Below are 26107 nucleotides of genomic sequence, written 5' to 3'. Positions count from 1 at the left end.
CAGCGGTGTTGGGAAGTACTGCTACAGGTGAACTCCTCCACCGCAAATCATCTATCAAGGAGTGACCGACAAGTGCCACGCCCAGGTCAAATTTCCAGCAGATTGGCATGTGACACACACAGCCAATCACTGGAGTTGTGAGCAAAGTATGCTGGACTACGTTGAAAACATACTGGTGCCTTATACGAAATCAGTCAAAAACAACTTGAAATTGCCCATTAGACAGAAAACTCTTGTAATTTTTTATGTGTTTGCAGCACATCGCTGCGACTCTTTTTTGAACTTGTTGAAGCAGCGACATTTCGTTTGGAAATTCGTTCCGGCTGGATGTACAGGGGAATTGCAGCCGATGGATTTGTCCGTGAATGCCTCCTTCAAGATTGCCATGAAAACCCACTTTACACAGTGGTATGTCGAGTGTGTTGCCAAAAACTTGAAAGACTGTGTTGACAAGCGTGTAGACTTGAGGATAAGTGTCATGAAACCTATTCACGCGAGGTGGATCATTGCAAGCCTTGATGCTCTCAAGACAAAGAAAGAGGAAGTTGTCCGTGGCTGGCAAACTTCCGGCCTTCTTGATATTGTGACGAAGTGAGATACTGTTATTGTTATTGTTGTGTACTGAATGTGTATTGTTGCAAATGCTATTATGCCACTGAAATGATTGAATTTTGTGTAATAAACTATAGTGCCTAGTAATCTGTTTGTGTTCATTAGTACAATAGCAAGTATGGCCGCCATGTTTAATCACGTAAACACAGACTAGGGTTAATTACTGAACAAAACGAGAGAGGTTAATTATTACGTCTGGAAAGTTTAGCGCCTACAGTTCATTCGCAATACTAGCAAAACTTTCCTACTAGCAAAACTTTGTCGATTTACAGTAAGCAAAAGGGACAAGTTCGGCAGTATGTTTGGAACAAGATGGATTTTCCAGTACAGATTAATATGATGGTTCAGGTATGTAACATGTAATGGTTTGATATAAATGACAGGAACATTGACGCATTCAACAAAGTAAAAAATCATATCTTATGAAATATTATTTTTAAAAATTGGCAGTTCCAATGACGTAGCTTTGGTAATCCACTCGTTACAGACAGAGGTGTTTACAGCAGAAGAGATTTTGAAACTGGTCAGTTCCTCCTTAAATATGAAAGTACCGTCACTACAAAGAGTCCCAAAGACAATGACACATACACTTTTGAGGTACAACATAAAGGGTCTACATTTTGGTGAGTTGGATCATCTGATTCATTGGAAACTTCGCAATATGTTAGATATGATATGGAGTAAAACATATATAATATCTAACTGATAAAATATCAATAGATTGTATAGATAAACTGATAAACATTAAAAAATATACTGAAAGTTACGTCACTTGACAGATATATTTTGCACTCGCAGCACTGATGCCACAAAAGAAGATGAACTTCAGGAAGGCTGATTAATGATGAACCTTTATTAAAGGCTCCATGCCAAAGGTTATAGAAGTGGACATCCTGGCTGACTTCATGGAACATGACATCCGAGTTCATCGCCAGTACTATCCACTTCTAGGTAAGACGCTACAGGTGCTCAAAGCTTAAAAACTGCTCTCGACACTTGAACATTTACTCCCGTCAATGAGGTTACCTTGGTTTAGGTTACACCTAAACATTGCATTGTAAATGCCTAAACTTAAACTTGCATTATAATACCAAAATATTTCAGGATCTAGATGACGGACTATAATGTTTTGCATTGTTTCATTTATACATACTGTGTCATGCAATAGGCCTCTCATCAGGGGGTCCCACCTACTGTCACCTAGTGTCCCTGCATGCACACACTCTACGTGTGTGACCCCGGTTCCAATATGAATTATAATACTTGTTTTAAAATATCGTAGAGTTTCAGTCAACATCCAGAGATACGTTACACAGCAGGGTGGGCAACTCTTGTAAATTTGCATGTTTTTTTAGTGTCCCCAGTTACTACCTTTAACGTGTGTGTGTGTGCGTGTGTGTGCGTGTGCGTGCATGTGTGTGTGTGCATGTGTGCATGCGCTTGTAGGCATGTGTGTATGTGAGTGAGAGAGAGAATGTGTGTGGCTGAAGATAAAATTGTCACATGAATACATGAGGCTGTGGTCACTTGGGAGTGTGTGTGTGGGGTGGTGGTGGTGGTGGTGGTGGTTAATGTGTGATTGTGTGGTCAGTTTGTCCTTACATGTGTGAGTGTGTAAGTTTCATTTTGTTTTACAATGCTTTTAGCAATTTTCCAGCAATATCCGACATCAGAAATGGGCTTCACACATTTTACCCCTGTGGAGAATCAAACCCGGGTTTTTAGTATGAGCAATATTTCCACATTATCAGAGCACAGGATACAGGGAATATGCTTTTCACATTACACGTGTGTGGAATGAAAACCCGGGTGTTTGGTAATAACAGATTAAACACTGGGCTATCCCATGTCAAGGCAGTACATAACAAATGACATAACTGAGCAATGACCTTCCCTTCAAATGTTTTGAATGAATGAATTCTTAATTCAAACATATAAAAGCCTGTTCATTTTACCAGCAAACACAAAATATGTCATGCTTCACCCCACTCTCTTAGACAACATTATTATGATTTTTCAACCATGTCAAATACATGGAGATGGGATATAAACAAATGAACAGAGTAAGAGGTCATAAAACAAACGATATCTTTCCCTGTTATCTACAAAATGAATAAACACTGAATGTAGCTGACCATGTGTATCAGCCCTTAAGGTCATGTTATGGTTGTCCCTTGCTGATATAAGATAAGATCTTCCTTCCTTCCTCGCACAGGTAACATTTCAAAGACTAGATACTACATTCCCGATCAGCTAGTTAAAACATCCGCTGTCTTAGAGGTGTATCTCTAACCTGTAAGACAGAGTGAGCGAGCAAGCGAGTGAGTGGTTCATTAATAATTCAGCATAACAACTAATATGACTTTTCTGATTATGATACAGTCCCTATATTACATTACCTATGATGATAGTGTTGAAACATGCTTGGCCTGTAACCTAAACTCCACCTTGGATCAGTGATGCAAATGTTCACTACCTAAACCAAAAGTACTCACCATATATTTTTTTCAGTTCCAATGAGCTTTTTTGAGAGACCAAACTTTGATGATGACATGTTCTGTGGAGAAAGAGAGCAGAGTAAAAGCTGTGTCTGAGTGTGCGGCCAGTGTGTGACAACACTAGGTCAACAGCTGTGTGAATCTGTAACCCTGCTTTACCGTGTATGCCTGCATAAACAACCACCTATTTCATCACACACAAACCAATGTTGGACTTGCATTTGTATTCACAAGTCATTGGAAAATGAGTGTAATGAACAGGGCCCACTTGCACAAAGCAATCTTTGTGCTATAACGATTGTACCTCCCATTCTCCAACATTGGCTTAAAATAATCTTAGCGTTAAGATCGCTCTGTGCAACTGGGCCCTGACGATAAATCTTAAATAAAATTTATAAATGCACATATTTAATAACAAAGTTGAATCAACTGAAGTCTGAAGCCTATATTCAAGCCATATGTCAGCAGTGAAAGAGTCTATTATATAGAAGATCTTTCTTGCTCAAGTTTTCAAACGATCTACTTCGGCCTATTAAAGGAAGATGACTACAACACCATAATCACCATATATCATCAGTAGTCTGTGACTAAAACATTCTCACCCCGTGAATCCAGTGTCTGATATGAGCACTGGTCTTCACAAGTGGGATATGACATGGATGAAGTCAGAGACCCTGCAGCTGCTTACCGAATCCCATCAGTCGCCTGCTACAGCAAGCCATGGGTGCAATGTGTGAAACTCATTTACGGTGTCTCCAGCTGGAATACCAATGGAATGTTGCTAACAGCAACATCAAACCATACACACTCACTCTTACAGCAAGCAGGTGTACCTGAAGACCAATCCTAACCCGGATCTTCATGGGTTTTCTACCATGTACATAAATTGAAACAATTCACTTGTCTGTTAAAGGAATGCTAGCATTTACACGCAACAAAACAATCTACTAAAACCTTTCACAGGGCTGTGACAACAAGCAGAAATGTAGCTACGAAAGTCTTTAAAGGATATGTCAAAGATCTTTGTTGACAAAACAAACAATTCACACGCGAAAACAAATCATGATGACAGTCAGCAAAAACATTAACACCACTGCCAATATAACAGTTACACCACAGTCAGTCAGCAATATAGCATTAACACCACTGCCAATATAGCAGTTACACCAGTCAGTCATCTATATAACATAAACACCTCAGTCAGTCAGCAATATAGCATTAACACAACTGACAATATAGCAGTCACACCAGTCAGTCATCTATATAAGATAAACACCTCAGTCAGTCAGCAAAATAGCATTAACACCACTGCCAATATAGCAGTTACACCACAGTCAGTCAGCAATATAACATTAACACCACTGACAATATAGCAGTTACACCACAGTCAGTCAGCAATATAACATTAACACCACAGCCAATATAGCAGTTACACCACAGTCAGTCAGCAAAATAGCATTAACACCACTGCCAATATAGCAGTTACACCACAGTCAGTCAGCAATAACATTAACACCACTGCCAATATAGCAGTTACACCACAGTCAGTCATCAATGTAACATTAATACCACAGCCAATATAGCAGTTACACCACAGTCAGTCAGCAATAACATTAACACCACAGCCAATATAGCAGTTACACCACAGTCAGTCAGCAATAACATTAACACCACAGCCAGTCAGCAATATAACATTAACACCACAGCCAATATAGCAGTTACACCACAGTCAGTCAGCAATAACATTAACACCACAGCCAATATAGCAGTTACACCACAGTCAGTCAGCAATATAACATAAACACCTCAGTCAGTCAACAATATAGCATTAACACCACTGACAATATAGCAGTTATACCACAGTCAGTCAGCAATGTAACATTAACACCACTGCCAATATAGCAGTTACACCACAGTCAGCTGCAGCCAAATCAGCAACATGACAGCAATACCACAGTCAAATCTGCAGCACAGTTACAACATTTACACCACAACCAAATCAGCAATATAATATTTACACCGCAGTTAAAACAGCAACACAACATTTACACCACAACCAAATCAGCAATATAATATTTACACCATAGTAAGAAGAGCAACATAACATTTACACCACAACCAAATCAGCAATATAACATTTCAATTCCAGTAAATCACCAACATAACTAATATATGACAGATAAGTGGAACATATTAGTCATATCACTCCAGCCTGTGTTTGCTTTGGGACTGTTTGTTTACTGTGGTATATACAGCATGGACCAAGTGTGATCATGACTTGACACATTCAGCTGGTATTTATACACAAACACACACACACCTCATGCGATGGTCATAACTGACCTGTATCCACCATATCATCACAGCCAGTATGCTGACCAGTTGATGGAAACATTTACATGCTGGATGTGTGAGGTTAGGTGATACATACAGGTTTCATACAATGCAAAACAAGATTTGTATCAGTCACAGGGATAAACCTAGGATTTTTGGGGGGGTGGGCCAATACCCCATCTGGATGAAATTTTCAGCTGAATGTACGAGTTTTAATTAGCATGATCATGAACTTTATTAATAAGCTAGTAATATTTTTTCTGAAACATGGTCATCCATGATCATGAACGAAAACTCAAACCGAAAATTACAAAATGAAAAATATTTAGATGATCATATCACAACAACCAATCAAAGATATAATTGCATGTGGATTGGTTCACTTCCAAGTCTTTTATGTGACTGCAGTGAAAGATGACAACATTTATTGCATTATATTTACTTTGGCCACACACACATTTTATGTATGCAGCATTTCCAAATATTTTGTGTCCACAGGACGCAACCCAAATTTCTATCAGCAGCAATTCATATTTTGATGGGAAATATCAAAATGTTTATCCTTGCCGTAACTTCTGTATGTTTTTTTCAGTAATATTCATGCAATAATATGACATGGGGCACCAAAAAAGGGTTAAATACGTACCCATGAGGGGAACTGAACTCTGGTCTAGAGCGTAATAAGTGAATGCTTTAACCACGCACCTACCCATCTGCCCCTATCATGATTATAACATCAGCCATGAATATTTTCAACGGCCAGAGTGTTCTTGTATACTCTGATTCCAACTAGTTCTTCCCAGATATATCCTGTAATGTGAATAACTGAAGTATAACACACCCATATTCACTGACCTGAAACATTCATATCTCAAGATCTGCATTACTATGTATCTCTGGGAGTAACAGATCACGTATTGGTGATAGTGATGCCTGACTGTAAATGCCTAATTGTCTGTAAGTGATCAAGTGAGTATGTTGGTTACAAACATGGTTTTGGCAACTCAGGATTTGAACCCAGTAAAAAGAGAGTTTAGTTTTACACATTAGCAATATTCCAACATCACAGTGGAAAACACATTGTACCCATGTGGGGAATCGAACCCCAGTCTTGAGCATGATGAGCAAAACTTGAACCACATGACTATCCCATCCTCTTCTCAAATTCATGTTTACGGGTGGTCAATTCTGGGTGTAACAATTTATCTGCCAACTTTCCAAAGCAGCATAATGTCTAGGTATGATGTAATCTATCAGGACAGGAATTCCTAACATCCTACCAAATGCAGGTCTCAATTTTACATCACTCATATGTACACCACAAAGTAATATCTGTCTAAACTGAGCTTATTTCACTTTAAGTTTAAGATAAAACTTGTGTCACAAAAGACCAACTGACAGTGTAATTTATCTTCTCTAATCTGCAAATCTGTACAAGGCTGTTCTCCTCAAAAGACAATGTGTTTACATTTACAAAGAAAGATAATGAGAAAGACTGTGACAAAGTCGCAACAAGGATTTGATTAACACACAAAACACAGCACTGACACAAACACTATAATGTTATGCTAACATGATATATAAAAGCGAAAAGGAACAGAAATCTTTTATACATATTTTAATCTGGAATGCTAGATTCTGCTGCTAACCAGAGCATATAGCACTCTTTACAAATGATGTAAAGCGCCACAAAGAAAGCTATGAAGTAGACTACAGGTGCACATAAAGCAAAGTGAAAATGTGAATGAAAAAAAACCCACAACACAATGGTACTTTTCTCTACACAACTTACTTTGCGCATTAATAGACTTGTAACTGGTGCATGTTTTATAAGTGTGACCTCTGACAGCACAGCTGACCAATGCACTGGTCTGACCACCCAAGTCAGGCTCCTAAACATCTCACTGCAAGCTGGAGCAGAAACACTGAAGCAGTTGACACAAGCCAAAAAACAAAGAACAAATCACAAGTCACTTCAATTTAAAAATTGTCCAAGTAGCTTGGGATTCTAAATTTACATTTGTCCTGGGATCTGCATCCATTGTCCACATTTGAGTATACTGGATTCATATTTGTGTGTTGCATAAAACTATATTAGGTTTCACTGTTGACAGTTCTGTTAACTTCTACATAGACATAGTGCTTTGTTGTTTTACCTGAACTGAAACTTGGTAGGAGAATGACCACAAGTGTGTTCATGTTGGTTGAAACACATGTATTGACCTTCCATGTCACAGAATACTGATTTTACAGCCAACTCTGCGAACATCTGCTCCATAGCAAACTGGGAACTTCAACATTTCTAAATAGCTACAGTTGCAGCATCGCCTGGCCTTTTCCCATCATATCTGACACACTGCATTTGGATGTTTTGTATCAATGTTTGTATGTATGACGTTCATTATTTATTATATACCTTCTATTGTGTAATAATCTGGAAAATCCTGGAAAGTGATTAGCTTTCTAGACAGTAGAAGCCAAATATGGTATCTTGGATGCAATACAGAAATTGACATCATCCGTATTGCACCCCTGTATTACTAACCAAAGTTTACATAAGTATGTAATAAAATGTATTATCATTTGGCAAAAGTGTATGGTTAGCAAGATTTGTTTTCAGGGCAGTCTCATATTAGTCAAAAGACCAAATAGATCATAAACAGTCTTCAGTAAAACTTTGTATTTGAGATGCAACCTCAATATATGAACCAATAATAAACCAAATGAAATCACGTATAATATCTTGCTTGCATGATTACATTATAATAGCTTTGTATCTACGACAAACTTGTTAAAAACAAATTTGTTGCTGTATTGCTGGAATAAGGTGACAATAAACGTTTAATTCCCTCTCCCACTTGATGGCAAGTTTCACTCCAAGTGTTACACAAGTATGGACGGTTTTATGCGGTTTTCCACCCATATGACGGCGGGGAGACAAGAAATGGGCTTCACATATTGTAACCATGTTGTGATTCGAATGTTGGTCTTCAGACTTTGACATTGCTAGAAGTGCATATGATGGCAGTAGAGGGGACATATGATCAATTTCTTCTTTGATGGAAAGTGCTAACCTATGGTGCGTACTAAGTAGCATATCTCCAGCATAGAATCAGGCATCATGTTGTTCTTCATTTGCATTTTAAAATGCTTCAGATTCTTAGTGTATCACATCAACTCAAAAGAAGAAACATCTCGTATCAAAAATAACTTCTTGTTTCTCATTACTGCCTGATCCAAACTTAAAAATATTTTTGAAATGGTAAATTTGCATGCACGAAGCTGGCAGATGTGCAAAATCTCTCTCTGTCTCAGCTTCCAGCATTCCTAGTTTGACTGAAATTGTATAAAAATCAGAAAAAAGATAACATCTAAAAAATAACAATAAAATCTCCCCAACCTACTCATTATTTTCAGAAAAGGGGATAAGAAACAAGAAATCTAATTTAAAGGGTCTTAGCAAAGCAAAGCAAAGCAAAGCAAAGCAAAGCAAGGCAAGGCAAAGCAAAGCAAAGCAAAGCAAAGCAAAGCAAAGCAGTTGAGAAACAGATACAGAGCTACAGAGCAGTAGCACAGTTTCTAAACTAAATCAAAGTTTGTTGCCATAGAAACTCCAAAAATGTATCATAAAAAAAATCACAAAACATCAAAACAACATGCCAGTTCACCACTTAACCTATCTATAAGTCAACTTGGTGAAGAAATACTGCATTTTTTCAAGATCTCCATAATGGTGATTACTACCAGGTTCCAGCCAAGTTGTTGCCATAGCAACAGGCATTATTTTTGTTTAACCCCACACCATTAACAAGCACCAGTTCACTTTAGTGAAAACAAATTGTACTGTTTTTCCAGGTATGCTTCGCAAACCTCTTAACAGACCCATGCACACACGGATGGATGGTGTCAACTGTTTTGCCACAAAACATGTTATGTGGGTTAAAATCAGTCATGCATTTGAATATCGGGGTCTAAAGAAGTGGGGCTCATACACACATCCATAAGCTTTGAGATCATAATAATAATAGGCCATTTATATAGCGCCTTTCCACATCCCAGGGAGCTCCAGTTAAAACTATATACAGCCAGCAGGTACAGATGATTAAATGTTACTTGTGGCAGAAAATAGATGAATCTTGAGTCATGTTTTGAATGTACTTAAAGAAGGAGATAATTTTAACTTGATTTGGACTGTTCCACAGAGACGAAGCTGCATATGAAAAGGTTTTTTAGCCAAATGATTCTAGATTATTGCAGAGGACAACTGTTGTGATGACACTAGTGTTCTCTCTACAGAGTAATGAACTGAGCTGGATACCAATGAGCTCGAATAAAATATCATCAGATGAAGAATTAGTATCACCTCACAGTTTGGAGATATTATCATTAAAGAAGATTCATTTAATCTACGTATTTGATAACAGAAACTGCATTCAGCCATTGTGTAAAATATACACAAAAATCAATATCTACAGAAGTTGTATTCCTCTTTCTATTGTGGGAAATATATTGGTCAGTCTTAAATGTCACAAAACTAGAAAATATAGGTCTAAGCAGTGGTTACATTGAAGGGGGAATTAACAGATTTGATGTCCTTTGCTAGAGTATATCAAGTATTTAACTGTTCTACAACAAAGACTGGCTGTCATGCTTACATCAGAGTTATGACGAAGACTTGTTGGCTGTCACACTTATGTTATAATTACAACAAAGACTTGTTGGCTGTCGACAAAGACTTGTTGCCTGTATGGTTCAAAGACTTGTTGGGTGACATGCTTACATTAGAGTTATGACAAAGACTTGTTGGGTGACATGCTTACATCAGAGTTAGGACAGAGACTTGTTGGGGGACATGCTTACATCAGAGTTAGGACAAAGTTAGGACATGCTTACATCAGAGTTAGGACAAAGACTTGTTGGTTGACATTCTCATGTTAGAGTTAGGACAAAGACTTGTTGGGTGACATGCTTATGTTAGAGTTAGGACAGAGACTTGTTATGTGACATGCTTACGTTTGAGTTATGACAAAGACTTGTTGGGTGACATGCTTACATCAGAGATAGGACAAAGACTTGTTGGGTGACATGCTTATGTTAGAGTTAGGGCAAAGACTTGTTGGGTGACATGCTTATGTTAGAGTTAGGACAAAGACTTGTTGGGTGACATGCTTACATCAGAGATAGGACAAAGACTTGTTGGTTGACATGCTTATGTCAGAGTTATGACAAAGACTTGTTGGTTGACATGCTTATGTTAGAGTTAGGACAAAGACTTGTTGGGTGACATGCTTACATCAGAGTTAGGACAAAGACTTGTTGGCTGACATGCTTATGTTAGAGTTAGGACAAAGACTTGATGGGTGACATGTTTATGTTAGAGTTAGGACAGAGACTTGTTATGTGACATGCTTACGTTTGAGTTATGACAAAGACTTGTTGGGTGACATGCTTATGTTAGAGTTAGGACAGAGACTTGTTGGGTGACATGCTTATGTTAGAGTTAGGACAGAGACTTGTTGGGTGACATGCTTACATCAGAGATAGGACAAAGACTTGTTGGTTGACATGCTAATGTTAGAGTTGCAAGAAGTACATGGTGAATTAGTATGGGTTTGTATCACTGAAACAGAAGTGGTTGCAATTTGAACAGAACGATATATGTATAATACCACACAATAAAATGTTTGAATGCATGTTTATTTGTTATTCTACAAATGAAAGTTTGTTGTTGTCACAGAACAGAGACAGTAGTTGCCACTTACTGACCACTGTATGACGTTCCTTTGGCATCAAAGTGCATTACGTCATGGTTATATCAATGACGTCACAATCAATTGTCTACTTGACGTCACAGTAGTTGTAGAAAACAGTTACAGTAAAGTTTTCACAGATCCCGAACTACATCTTCATTGTGTTTTACTGTTCATCTCACTTGTAAAAGAACAAGATTGTAAGACTGAGTTTAGTCTTATGCCACTTTTAGCTACAATACACATTTGGGGCCTACCAACATTGCCTCAGTTTTTTCATCATTAATTTTCATTTTGCTATATGTCATCCATGATTTTATATCTGATGCACATTCAGTTGTTTTCAAACTCTGTCACCCTAGCACTAAAGCGAACTGCAGTGACATCATGCGAGGAAGGTTTTTCAGTTAGTTGTATATAAAATGTATGACAAACTTGTCAATTTGCTGATTTCTCGACATGCCAAATCACTGAGTTGCCGTCAACTGCTCCCAGGTATGGGGGGATGGTGTCACCATGCACAGATTTCCCCCAGACCCCCTAGTTCATGGTAAGTATGTTGTCTGTGAGTGTGAAGTGCGAGCATTGTGGAAGCCTGTACGTACTAAATCTTGGGGTTTGACACCTACCTCTCTTCAAGATTGAAGATGCTATTTAGATTTGTTTTCATAGAGCTAAAAAAAGTCAAAACTACTTACTAGTTGTAAATGATTGATGGCCAAAAGGATTTTGTGCAACACAATTTGTAACATAACAATTTTTTCCTTGGAAGCTACAATAATATTGTAAGTAGTATTATATTGACACTCACCTCGCCTCCACATGTTCTAAGCATGGTCATGAAAAATCCTACTGTCCATCAATCAAACACATATTTTACTGCCAGTAGAAAGTAGTTTAGATTTTGTAACTTAATAAAAAACAATCCTTAATAGCATTTATTCTAAGACTGCTGGATGTTCGCGACAGGGTGTCGCCATTTTTTTAAATCAGGGCATCACAGTCTAAAGTTACTTTGAAATCAATTAGATTATGGGTTTTTTTTATGAAGTTAAAAGATCAAAATTACTTCCTACTTGTAGTTTGATATGTTTTTGAATCATGACCAAAAAGATTTTGCAGGACACCGTTTGTAACAGGATGATTTATAACCATTTTGACAACAAGTGATTTAGACAGAATCGTCTATGAAAACAAGTTGTATCTCGGAAAATAACCAAAGCAGGTGACAAGATTAAATGGCAGCAGATAGTGAAAACATAAAACTTTTATTTTTCAAAACAACATTGCAGGTTTAGACATACCTATAAACAAGATAATCTACTCCTGGAATACATGAATAATTAATTACAATGGTGTTGGACTTATTAGGCAGGTGTGACGGTTTGAAACAAGCTCTTTGAAACAACACCATGAGGTTTGAGTGTTTTTCTTTGAAGGGTAGGATCAATTCTAAAAATGTTCAGGTGTGGTCTAAAGATCATGTTGAAAGTCAGCTGTCGTATCCTTCACAGTTGTTGTTTGCCCTGGGAGCCTCATGACGGAGGTGGCACGAAACAGAGATGGGGGAATGTTCAGAGATCCAGATATGTATAAAGTCATCACCAAAAAAGTCACTGTCCACTCACCATCTAGCTGAATATCTTTTGCTGCTTGCGGCGTCTGTGGAACGTTTTTGGCATAATCTCTGTACAAACACGACTTGACACAGTGAAAGAGCTTAAGATTTGCAGCAACTTCTAGTTTAGTTGCATCTGCTGAACCTGTCAGTAGTTTCTTTCTGTCTTGTTCATATATCTGTGGGATGGTGATGAGTTCCTGCTGGGCTCTTTTCTTCACAGAAACACAGTAGTTCACAGTAGCAGATTACCTCTTTGTTTAAATAACTAACAAATTATCCCATACTAATCGCCACGTTCACACCTTAAAGAGTTGTCCCATAGTGGCCCCTGAATTTGGTAGTTTCATAATAGTGAGTGAGTGAGAAAGTTTAGTTTTAAGCTGCACTTAGCAGTATTCCAGTAATATGGTGGCGGTCTGTAAATAATCGAGTCTGGACCAGACAATCAAGTGATCAACAACATGAGCATCGATCTGCGCAACTGGAACTGATGATATGTGTCAACCAAGTCAGCGAGCCTGACCACCTGATCCCGTTAGTCACCTCTTACGACAAGCATAGTCGCCTTTTATGGCAAGCATGGGTTGCTGAAGGCCTCTTCTACCCTGGAACCTTCACGGGTCAGTTTCGTAATAGACAGAGGGGGCATACACCCATGAACACTACAGCAACCCACATAGGTATGCCTCACATTATGACACGGAGGCGCGCCCATCTGATAGGTTGAAATTTTGTTCGCGGGTGAGAATTGTAGAGTGATATCAAAACGGTCGATTTAAGGTAATTAAATGTCGAAGCGAGTAGGATTTAAAGACAGGGATTCATCTATAGCAATATAAATAAAAGATTTATGTTTTTGTACTCCCTAGAATATATGTGATCTTCAAGGAATAGAAAGATATGCTAAATACATGTCACTCATAGTTGAAGCATCAATGAAAAAAATATAAGAATCAGTCATTAAAAGCAGATAAGTGGACATTACTCTGTAAATTGAAGAAACAAGTCTGTAAATGTGTCTGTCAGAGAGAAGACATAAATTACTGTACAGTCAGCAAGTACAACAGTGAGACCTTTTTATCATGTGTAATAAATGACCAACAAGCCACTATAAGATACACTTTCTGCATTCACGATTCAGCAACATTGTCTAGACTGTCCCAACAACAATTTTTTTTCAGAAAGAATCTAATTCACATAATATTATTGCTATTACACCTGTAATGGTTAAAACAAGGTGATTATGACCATTCTTATTCACGCTTTTTGTATTCTTACGGTAAATGTTACACTCATCACCAGCGCTGTCACATTTCCTCGTCTACTGACTAAGACTTCTATAAATGTGAAGCCTACAGCTCAGTTACTAGGGCTACAACAATTTACATTCATTCAATTCGATTTTCAATCCTGGATCTTCCATTTGATTCTTTTCAAGAGTGGAGCGATGTGTATCAGTTTCAATTTAAAGACTTCATTTTGTCATTTTGCCTCACCTCCATTATTTTTAAAGAATGCACAGTTACCTGCACATTAGAGTCAGTCCATACGGTGCCCTAAGTTCTGTACACTTCAAATAAACAAATATACTGAATAAACCTTGCCTCGATATTTTTGTTTCAAGCTGATTACTTTTCCGGGGATTCCTGGTGTTATTTATAGCATGCAATCGGTCAACTATCACGTAATCACACGAAAGATTTTTACTGGTTAATGTCACGGTTGCCTGCGCAGGCGCCTTCTTTTCGCTCGCACCCAAGAATACAGCAGGCCACGCCTTCGTAACCTAGGACACCTGTTGATTTATTGCGGTATGTACATAAAGTGAACACAGACACCTGAATAGAAACTAAAACGGCCGATTTGAATAGGATTAGATTATATTAACGGCTACAGAACTTTCATACAGACGTATGAAACATTTGTTAAAAAAAGAAGTGTACGGTATTAGGAGATCAGTGGTGCCGAAATAAATATACCTTCTCCTAATATCGTACACTATTCTTTAGCTGAAATTAACACGAATTTGGTTATATTGTTGAAGAACGTAATGGTAATTAGTGTAAAATATGGTTGACAGATAATCTATTAGAATCTGAATATGAAATTGAAACAAATTTAAGGCCTTTTTATTAAACATCAATGTTCTTTTAAGATAATATATATGCTAAATTGCAGATGGCACTGCCAATTAAAATTAGAGAGCAAGAACTGTGGGAAAATCTTTACTGATGTGGATTTTGGGAAGATCGCTATCAAAAACATTCTCATTGACAATGTGTATTTCGAGTCAGAGACTGAAATTATAAAGGAGCTGCTTCTGCGCAGCATAGACAACATATTTTATGGAAATGCTGTGGCCCTTGTAATTTGTGCCATACTAAAGCACCAGCAGGAGATAGACGGTGAAATATCTATGATGCACCTTGCGCGTCAGGTCTTGTATTATATACAAACCCATTACGATTCTACAAACAGGAAATGAAAACCATTGTGGAAGTTTTACAACACTGTGGTTGATACTGAAATAAATAAATATCTTGTTCAGTCATGAAGCTTTTGTTCTTTTTATTCGAATTAATCTACCATTGTTACTTTTCCAGATGGGGAAGAAAAGAACATATACAAAAGAGGACCTTCAATTGGCAATTAATGATGTTAATATGGGCATGTCATTCCGGAAGGTGGCCAAAAAGCATGGAGTGCCCATCATGACCATATGAGACCGCGGCACAGGAAAATCTGAAGGTGACTTGCATCTCGGGCGTCCACCAACAATCTCCACACACCTTGAAATTGACATTGGTAGAAAACTGAAATTAGCTGTGTTGCAGGGTTTCAGAATTACTCGACGTCAGGTAATTATAAAGGTGGCTCGAATTTGCAAACAGTTGGGTATCAAAAACCCATTTAAAGGAGGGATTCCTGGCAAGAAGTGGATAGCGGGCTTCCTGAAACGTCACCCTGACGTGAAGCTCAGAACCCAGTGGCGTTTTCCACAGTGAGAGCAAGGATGTTGAACCCCATCATCGTGGACAAGTATTTTGAAACTTTAGGTGGTATCATAGATACCCTAGGTTTAAGCCAGAAACCACAATTAATATGGAACATTGACGAAACTGGGTTCTCTCTGACTCACCCGCCAGCAGAAGTTTTTGCTGAAACCAGCATTAAAAACATTCCTGGCCAAGTCGGAAATGACCGAGACCGGGTTACGGTGTTGGCCTGTGTTAATAGTACAGGGAACATCATACCACCAACGGCCATTGTGAAAGGGAAAAACCAAAGAAGTTTGGGTGCCTATAACACAAAACTTGGTGTACTGTGTACACATACCAGGAGAGAGCATGGATGGAAGATCAGCTGGGGCAGGGATGGTTTGAAGACCATTTTCTCAAATATTGCGGCTCAGAGAGACCCCAGCTGATCATCCTTGACAGCCATCATATCAAGAGACGCTGGGTTTTCTGGAGAAGGCACGGGAGAATAATGTTACAGTTTTCGCATTCCCTCTCCACACAACCCAGTGGCTCTGTCCACTAGATAAAACTGTTTTTTGTTCCTTTAGCAGGGAATGGAGCTTTGGGTGTTCAGAGTATATGAACAGCAGCTTCAACAACATCATTTGTAAGTGGGAGTGGCCGAGGTTATTCAGAGCTGCTTATGACAAAGCATTCACCACCAGCAACATTACCAATGTCTTCAGGAAATGTGGGATATTTCCCTTCAATACCACAGCCATCCCCAGATCAGCCTGTGTACCATCTCAGCCATTTGATAACACTTCCACATCAAACTCCAAAGTAGCCACCCCTGAAACCCCCGAAGCTCCCAGTGATGCAAGTTGCACTTAAAGTTGCAGCGACTAACGATCAGACACCATCAACATCCGCTCTCCAGAAGCCTAGCCTTCCAGAGTAAGCAGAGGTCTTGACAGCTGAGGAATTTATACTCTCTGTTCTCAATGGAGACGTCCCTTCATCATTAGATGAATCTGGCAATATGATTGTAGAGATTGCAAGTGATGAAGGCTACTAATATCGAATTATTTCAAGATTCGCCATGTCATCACAGGCAACAACACTGTTGGCATGTGACAGCACAGCTCCTTGATTTGTGTGTGGGAGTATTAACCTGTCAATCAATGTAATATCTATGCATGCCCCCGACACTGTTCACTTTATTGACAAACGCTTACATAGTGCAATACGAAACATTGTTTTTGTATAGGAATTTAATATTTAATAATATATAATTCAGTACACTAGCTGTGTGTATGGTATTGAGCACCCTGTACGATATTGAGGGGTTAGGTGTACGGTATTACGGTGAATCCGTACAGCATTTGGGGCCTATGCGTTTGCGGAGAAAATTTAACAGGGACGATAAACTGAAACCCATATAATGAACCGGTTTCTATATTCAGACTCCCCACTGGATAAGCTTCATTCTGGTATATGACACTCCCAAACTGGTACCGCAAGTAAGTGGCTCATTCGTTTGACAACCTAGACCGTACGTACTTAGGAGCACTGAGTCTACCCTATACATAATTATCATCATCACACAGCATGTAATCAGTATAATCTACATTCATTAGGGCTGCATTGAATTCAATATAAGGCAAATATGATATATATCATGAATACGAGTACTGGTTAACAAACAAAATTACAAGTTAGCAGTTAGTGTTTTATTCAGTGAATAATTTGTGAAACACAATAAAAATAAAATACATTATTTCACATAATTTACCATGACAATGACAATGTTTCTGTCCAGCTAAATATACAAGAGTGCTGACTTGGATCCTGACTGGCATAGAGAATTTCCTTTCCATTTTATCTTGTTTTGTCAAATAACACTGACATTAAAATAAAATCATACATTTTTCAACATTTCCGAAATTTTCTAGTGATCATGAACAAATAATTGAATGAGCGATCCTTTTGAATTTATCTTCCCTTCACTAATCCGCTAGGTGCGCTGATCCGGACGATCCAACCATAAACTGACAGCGCATGTCGTATGCGCGATGTGAGCCGTACGTGTGACCATTATACTTAGAGACAGTTAACCAGTATTGCCTTCACCTTCACCAGTAACGTTCACGCTGGTGCATGGACAGAATATCTTTTCCCTTTTACAAAGATTTGTCAAGTGTTATGTCGTAAAATATTTATTCCACGATTCTATGATACACCTGGGACAGGCATGACTGCTTACTTTGCAACTATCAAAAACAAAATGGCAGTTGGAATCAGCTGATTGTTTTCAGGTCATGCTTTGTCGTTTTTCAATCAGTTGTTCAAGTCTGGCACTGGATGTCTCAGTATCACACATTTAAAACTGCAGTGTATTTTCAGTGTATATGTACTCACACCATTTTAGAATTACAGCCGATATGGCTGATGTGGTGCGCGAAATGTGAAACACTGAAAGTCTTTTCATGTAAATTTCGTCAGGTCGTTCATGATGGTGAGTGAGTGAGTGAGTATAGTTTTACGCTGCACTCGATCTGCGCAATTGGGAACCGACGACATATGGTAACCAAGTCAGCAAGCCTGACCACCCGATCCTGTTAGTCGCCTCTCACGACAAGCATAGTCGCCTTTTATGGCAAGCATGGGTTGCTGAAGGCCTATTCTACCCCGGGACCTTCACTGGTTCGTATATGATGGGAATAACATTTTGGACAACACAGATATTTAGCAGGTACAGAGGAAAGTCAGAAACAATGGTCAAGTAATTGTAAAATAACAGTAGCGGTCGAATTATGTCAATCATCACCTACATGTAGCCAGCTTTCAAATGCGATAAACATGGGCATAACTAAAATCTACTTTTTTATGTCTATAACAGTTTATGATGCATGAAATGTAAATTCACTGTATAGGCAAATAATACATAAAGACATTGCAAATTTCTACAATGACTCATTTTAATTATCATCAAATAAGGGTATAAATTAACATGTTTTGTTTTTCTCAAGTTTTAATAAAGGAAAAAATATTAAAATATTAATTTATTAAATAGACTACTTCAGACACAGAAGAAGCAAAACTACCATTAGGTTAAGTACACATTCAAGGGCACTTTCCAAATTCTATTTTCATTACACAACTAAACAATGCACATATTCATAGGTCAGAATTATATGTTGTTCTTTGAGAGAAATCTCTGTAAATGACTATTTATATTAAGAGCTTTAAGTGGTGTTAAACTTTTGTAAGAAATGAACCAGTAAATTCACATATATAACTATGATGACTGGTGTTTCTGATAAAACCGACTAATTGCTTGGATAATAGGTGCATGGCACTTGTATATGTAAACATAAAAATATACAGTAGTGTCAGAATTTTAAAATAAAATGGATTCAGATGAGTGAGGAACTGCTGCTCAAAACATAATATATATGTTTCTAAGTAACTGTTACATTCTATACAGAATTTCTTCAATTGTCAGGGATGTGTAATAATCATAAAATTCTCGATAAAGAACTTCCAGGGGATGCTCATTCGCTGGAGGTGTAGCCCCGATTTTTTACATTGAGTCGGTGGTTGTATAGGAACTATTCGTAAGATTTTAATGAGGCAATAATTAAAGAAATACCGACGGAAAAAACATAACGGCTGATATTAATAGTGATAACATATAAAAAAGAATTTTCATTACTTCACAGATGCTACGACACCCAAGACTTGCTCTGTCTCGTCTTCTGTTGTTGGAAATGCCGTGACAATATACCAAATTTTCATGGCGTTTTCCCTGTTATCTTCTATCGTGTTAATTCGTACTGCTTTTGGAAATTAAACAACAGATGCCTTTCTAAACTAAAAAGCAAAGCAAACCATGCGTCAGTTGATGGCTTTTCGTCGTAAACAATACTTTTTTCAGTTAAGGTGAAACACGGAAACTCGTAAGCTGGGTCCTGTCTTTACATGTAGCAAGTTGTCGCAGTGCATATTGACTCAGGAACCAGACCAGAAGCGAGAAGTTGGACCATAGCTTATATCATTATAAAAGGAGAGTTATCGCCCCTCGCAACAAAAAGATCGCCATTCATGAAGAGATACAGTTTGAATCACCAAATACGCCAATGAATCATAACAACCCAAATATCTATGAATTAGGAAAGCTTTGTACATGTGGCATTCAGTTTCATCAAGTTTCATTCAACCACAATATTTATTCAATTGTCATTTTCCATTCGGGCCTCTGTATACTGTGGGTCATACCATGGACGGTCATCTGAATCAAAACCCATAAGCAAGGTGAAGATAAGATAAGTTACAGTAAACTCAGCACTAAGACCCCATTGTGGAACAGGAACAATCTGGAGATCCACATCATATCTACTGGTATTAATACCACAGTAGGCAATCTCATGGCAGCATCCTCATCTGTATTTGCCAACAGGTACCCCTTGGCAATACCCAAACCGCTTTACTTATTTTTTACCATGTCAGAAATCAAAAACTTGCAAGTGTTAAAAGGAAAAAGAGACTTGAAATGAGCTGGAGGTACATGTCTGGCTTTTTTTCCACATATATAAAATTACAATGTCATAAAAGTCACACAAGGACTGGCCTACTTTCAGAATACAGCACCACAAACTTCAAAAACATGTCCTCCTACTCTTTCATGTAACTGTCGGTGAAATGAGGTGAAATGCGGTGAGGTTAGGTTAGGTTAGGTTAGGTTAGCCCTAACGTCCTCACAAGAAGTTGAGGAGCTGTATTCATTATGTTAAGTGCGAAATACATATTTCATACTTCTTAAAAAAGATCCCTTAGTGTGTATGTCTACACCCAAAACCTATATACATGTGTATATATCCTTCCTTGGTTTATACTTTCGTTTTATTTACTCTGTGTGTGTGTGTGTGTGCGTGTGCGTGTGCGTGTGCGTGTGCGTGTGTCTCGGGGGGGGGGGGGGGGGGGAGTTCTCCAGTAAGGGTGCACGTGTGTATTTTTCTAATTTAACCACCGAGGATCTGCGAAAACACAATTGACAACCGCAAACGACTGTGCTTTGGTCTGCGAACTAACGAACTGGGAACTTGTCAGTTCACTGCGTGAAACAAGCTGCACTAAAAAGTCAAGCGGACTGTTCCAAAAAGCGTGTTGTGATCGAAAACTGACCAAACGTCTGATACTGGCACAACACATTACGACTGCAAGACCGCTGTGACATTCTGTATGAAATACGAGGCCCAAACTATGCTTTAAAAGTGATGCCTAATTCAACAGTCTTTATAATGCACTTGTTGACACAAATTATTATTTGATTATGGAGAAAACATACCTACTTCCAAAACCCCAAGTATGCAGATCCGCTACACGAACTATACTGGGTTGACAGCAGCACAGCGCTTGCGCTTCCGCTCTCGCCGCACTTTCTGGACTATGATCCTTGATCCATGAGTAAGGGACGCAGGACACCAGAGGAGACAACCAAGTCTGTAGTCTATCACAGTCCCTGAATCACTTTATTTTGCCCACCGCCAAGCCTTCTTTGCAGTGTTGCAGCCTTAAATGAAGCCAGTCAAGATTTCCTCAGGTTCTGAATCTCTGGTCACCATGGGGCTCGTTTTCAATTAAGATGGGTTTGTCTGTTACTCTCAAAATTATAATTATAAATTCACTAATTCAGAGACTAAGCTCATGTCAAAAGACCCACTAATCTAGTTCTTCGTCTGCGGAGCTACTATTTTCAATTTACTAGTTGGGGCTCATTTGAAGTTTCCGAATACGTGTTTTTCACCATTACCCATTAATGCTTAAACTGTATGACGTCGGTCAAGAATAAAATAATGTGGACCAGATAATCCAGTGCATCTACAAGCTCAAAAGGGATACAGTAACATGTAATGTGAACAAAGTCAGCGACCCTGACTGCGTGGTACCGCCAGTCACCTCATAACATCCGAGTAACGGTGCCTATGATGTATAAGTCTTGTACCTATTTGGTGCATCGACTGGTGAACGCTAGTAGTAATATATGTAGTAGAACTGCGTCCAGAAACTCCCACGAGTGCCCAGAAACGTCCGGAACGTCTTACAAGACTTTCGGGAATTAAACAGTGCACTTTGAACAGTTAGAGTGAGTTTTGTTTTACGTCGCCTTTAGCAATATTTCTCCATTGCCACTACTGGGTCACCAGAAATAAGCTTCACACTTGGACAGTTAGAACTGGTCTTTCTTGGTGTGGTCGTGACAGTTCTCGTTAATGTAGGGAATATGTACCTATACTGTGAAAGTGTTCCTTTATATGGTATTTCTCAAGAGGAATAATAATCATAGAGCACTTTTTACTGAATAAGTTTGCCCATTAAACTCATGTCTTGGTAAGATTTGTTGCGAATGGAACTGTGGAGCTGGTCATGGTTGACAATACAAACCTGTGGAACAACACATGCCAGTGGACACGGCCATCCCCTCCATTTTGTCACTCTTTGCAGGGATGAACTCTGACCTGTAGCGTGTTCCCAGTTTAATCACCTCTTGCGAGAGCGTTGGAGACCCTAAAAAGAGATGGGACGTTCGGTCGTTAAACCGAAGACCTGGGCTTGATTGCCCAGATGGCGTGAAGCCCATGTTTTGTGTCCCCTCGTCGTGATATTGCTGCAATGTTGCGAAAATCCTCGTAAAATCTTCGCCTCGAAAGAGGCGACGGACAAATTGGTGAAGCAAAAGATCTATGTAAACATATTAGAGGCGCTTCATTCAGTTCACTTCATAGAATATCCCTTGCGTCAAATACCTGATTATAAATTTGCACAACCCAAACATATCAAATATCTTGTTTGGATGATTGGTTTTAAACTGATGTCTTTAATTACGAATGAAGCAGGGTAACCCTTCTAATACATTATTGACACATATCTAAATAAATCGTTTTTGGTGTACATTCTCAGTTACATACGGGTTGTACATATGTCTGTGTTAGCCGCTATAATGAAAAGGGTCTACCGAGTGGGTATGGTTTTACGCCGCTTTTGTCAATATTCCAGCAATATCATCAGACATGGACTTGCACCCAATGCACGCATGTGGGGAATCGAACCCGGGTCTTTAGCGTGAAGAGCGGACGCTTTAACCATTAGGGTACCCCATCGCACTTATGAAATGTGGACTATGGGAGGAAATAGCACATAAAGGTAAAGGTTTCACCGCTGAGAATCCTATTCATCAACGACTGATTAATAACTACTTATAGTTTAAAGCTTTCACATATAAGCTTTCATATATGCTGTCAGGTGAGACTATTGTTGTATATCTATTTTATATGTATATATAGGTATATATGTAATACGTATCCTCTTAACCCTACGACATAGTTGTATATGTTGTAACATCAAGTTGGTATTTGTAAGTGGCAACATTGTAAGCTGGTGTTTTCGGAAAGAACGCAAACACTTTTGTGCTGAGGATGTTTTGTCAGCGGTGGGATCCAGTGTACAACACTGAATCCTGATCAATGTTACATGTGAGCAGTGAATTGATTATCAGTAACCCATGCTTGTCGTAGGAGGTGACTAACGGGATCAGGTGGTCAGGCTCGCTGACTTGGTTGACACACCTCATAGATCGTTGCTCATGCTGTTGATCACTGGATTATCAGATCCAGACTTGATTCTTTATAGACAGCGGCAATATCACTGGAATATTTTACATTTTGTAGTGTATGAAATTCCTACAAAAGCCAGGAAGCCCGCAGGGCTGATAACTAAGAATTGTTGCCGGCCCTGTTAACATGTAACCAGACCTGTATTAAAAATAGGAAATTGAGAAAAGGTGTTAAAAGAAAGTAATTAATGAATTACTTGTACTGAGGTAAACATAAACATGTGCAAAAGCAAATTTTATAAAGTCATAACTTGGTGGTCACTGTTGATTCGTATCGTGTCACTGTCATATGAATCAGAAAAGTAGAAAAGAATGACACCATTCATTGGCTGAATGCAGTCACATTTAGTGTTAGATAAATGGGTAGGTTGATCTGTGGAAGTTACAGTTTGATTGATCATGAACTGTATAGACATCCTCTAGATACCACAATTGTAAACTATTTTGCGAAATATGTCCCGCAGTCCATGACATGGTCAAATATATACCCTTGGAAAATGTACTGCCCCACAGGGCTGGCTATAAAATAAAGCTGTAAGCCCGCCATGACACTAGTAAGCAGCGGGCCACCGGGCAGGCGCTACTTCATACAATGCAGTTTGGTTACCTGGTACTGGAAAACTTTACTTGCATTTATAGATGCTGTTGATCACTGGATTGTCTGGTCCAGACTCGATTCTTTATAGACCGCGACTATATACCTGGAATGTTGCACATTTTGATTACCTGATAATAGAAAACATGTATCGCGATAATTATACGATTTTGATGTAATTTGGATGTATTTATTTCTTAAACATCGGTGAATATGATGCATAGAATTAATCACTAGTGTTTTAATATGGGAAATATCAATCTAGTCCCGTAAATATTTATTTGCTTCACAAAAGTGTCTACTCGGAAATATCCATCGTCGATATCTCTTTTGGAGAGTTGTCGGAACGTAGCACAACAAACGTATACCCTGGAGATATCGAGGATGGAAAATGCCTTGACTCAACTGATCTTTCCCAAACTAAGGAAAAAAGCATTACCCTTTTATATACATATGCATATGCATGTATGTACAACGATATAATATAAGTAAATTTTTATGGCAGTGATACACACAAGAATGATTCCATACATCATGAGTTAGTGTTCATGTGTACTTCACATATACTAGTACTTCATTGTGTTTTTTTAGTTTTTCGGCTATGGTCCGTCTTCTAAGCCCTTCACATGTAAGCTCAGAGCAAAACAGTCTGTATCCATGTTCAGATTAGAGTGAAATTCAGTCGCTTCGTTTTGAAATAAATTCATAAAACACATGAGCTTGTATTTACTTACTTAATTTTCTAAAGTAATGTAATATTATGTTTTCTATGAAACATTGTGATTTGAAAAAAATCGTTTGAAACAAATTCCAAACGTATAAAGATATAGAAATGGTGAAGATATGTTCTGTGGATTTCTCTTTGCCTTATCAGTTCAGAAACTTAAGGCTCTAGATTAAACATTATGTGATTGCAATTCTATGAATGTGTGTATTGATAAAACTGAGATAATATTGAAACACCGCGGCACCACAACGAATACAAACTATAAGTACATAAAACAATAACCTGTTATGACGAACACGTCTAAGTAACACAAAGCACAAACGATGGTTGTGGATTTTGAAAGTGTTATTGTAGTATATATGGAAGTATATTTATTGCAAAAAGTACACCTAAATGTCCAATCCAAATTTCATTCAGTTTACATATCGACGATGTAAGACCACACCGCTCGTGAACTACTGATCAAAAATGGGCTTCACACATTGTACCCGAACATTGTGGGGAACCGAACCCGGATCTTCGGTGTAACTAGCGAACACTTTAACCACTAGACTAGCTTAACGCCCGTATGCAGAAACGACCAGACCATGGATACCGAACGTGATCGACACGTGTGATGAGCGTGTATTCAACTAGCTGGCGTGTCGCACTGTACAACAAGCCAAAACATTACGCGGCGTGGTTTCAGGTCGTCGTCGTCGATGTCGTTGCCAACGAGTCTGCACGATTCGGTCCAAAGTCTCTTTCAACACGTGTTATTGAGTACAGGCTGCTCCGGATGCAGGGTTTGGGAGCAGGTTTGGGGAGGGGGTGCACATAAATCATAAAGTCCAAAGGTTAGGGGGAAATGCTCCCCAGGGAAATTGTTTCAAGGGAGAAGGGGAGAGATGCGCGCGCTCGCACACTTACACGCACGCCATTCTGGATCCGTCCTTTGGGTCACCCGATTAGGTTACAGTCTCCCGACAGACCTCAAGAAAACTAAGATAAAGACAACCCATTATAGCTTGTTAATTCTATATATATACATTCCCTTGTATCTGTCCAGTAATCAGACCAGTGTAGAAGTCGCATTTTGTGAACTGATGCCTGACTGCCTTGGCAGCCATCACCGTGTATACTAAACACAACTGTGTATCCACGCGTGCGAGTGCGTACATGCATGAGTGCATAGATAACTGCTGACTTAAACATGTACTCGTTTGCATGAAAGAGCTCTGTTCGATCTAAATGTTTGAAATAAAACATTTCCCTAAACATATACTCGTTTGCATGAAAGAGCTCTGTTCGATCTAAATGTTTGAAATAAAACATTTCCCTAAACATATACTCGTT

At 38.7% G+C, this 26107-nt stretch overlaps 1 protein-coding gene across 1 annotated transcript in view; it reads right to left on the bottom strand.

Moving 5' to 3' along the window:
* The window catches only part of LOC137273215 (kynurenine aminotransferase-like), a 53498-nt gene extending 32328 nt beyond the window's left edge, over window positions 1-21170 (bottom strand). The window contains exons 1-3 of the mRNA XM_067805718.1: window positions 21126-21170; window positions 7237-7355; window positions 3108-3169 (exon numbers count right to left, since the gene is read on the bottom strand). Coding sequence (XP_067661819.1) covers window positions 3108-3169; window positions 7237-7344 — 170 coding nt within the window. The 5' untranslated portion in view covers window positions 7345-7355; window positions 21126-21170. The remainder of the gene's footprint in view (window positions 1-3107; window positions 3170-7236; window positions 7356-21125) is intronic.
* Window positions 21171-26107: the final 4937 nt, after the last annotated feature.

This window comes from Haliotis asinina, chromosome 2, assembly GCF_037392515.1.
Source record: "Haliotis asinina isolate JCU_RB_2024 chromosome 2, JCU_Hal_asi_v2, whole genome shotgun sequence".
Classification (NCBI taxonomy): domain Eukaryota; kingdom Metazoa; phylum Mollusca; class Gastropoda; order Lepetellida; family Haliotidae; genus Haliotis; species Haliotis asinina.
Note: the sequence above shows the minus strand (reverse complement) of the source record. Positions and strands in the feature narration are given on the sequence as shown.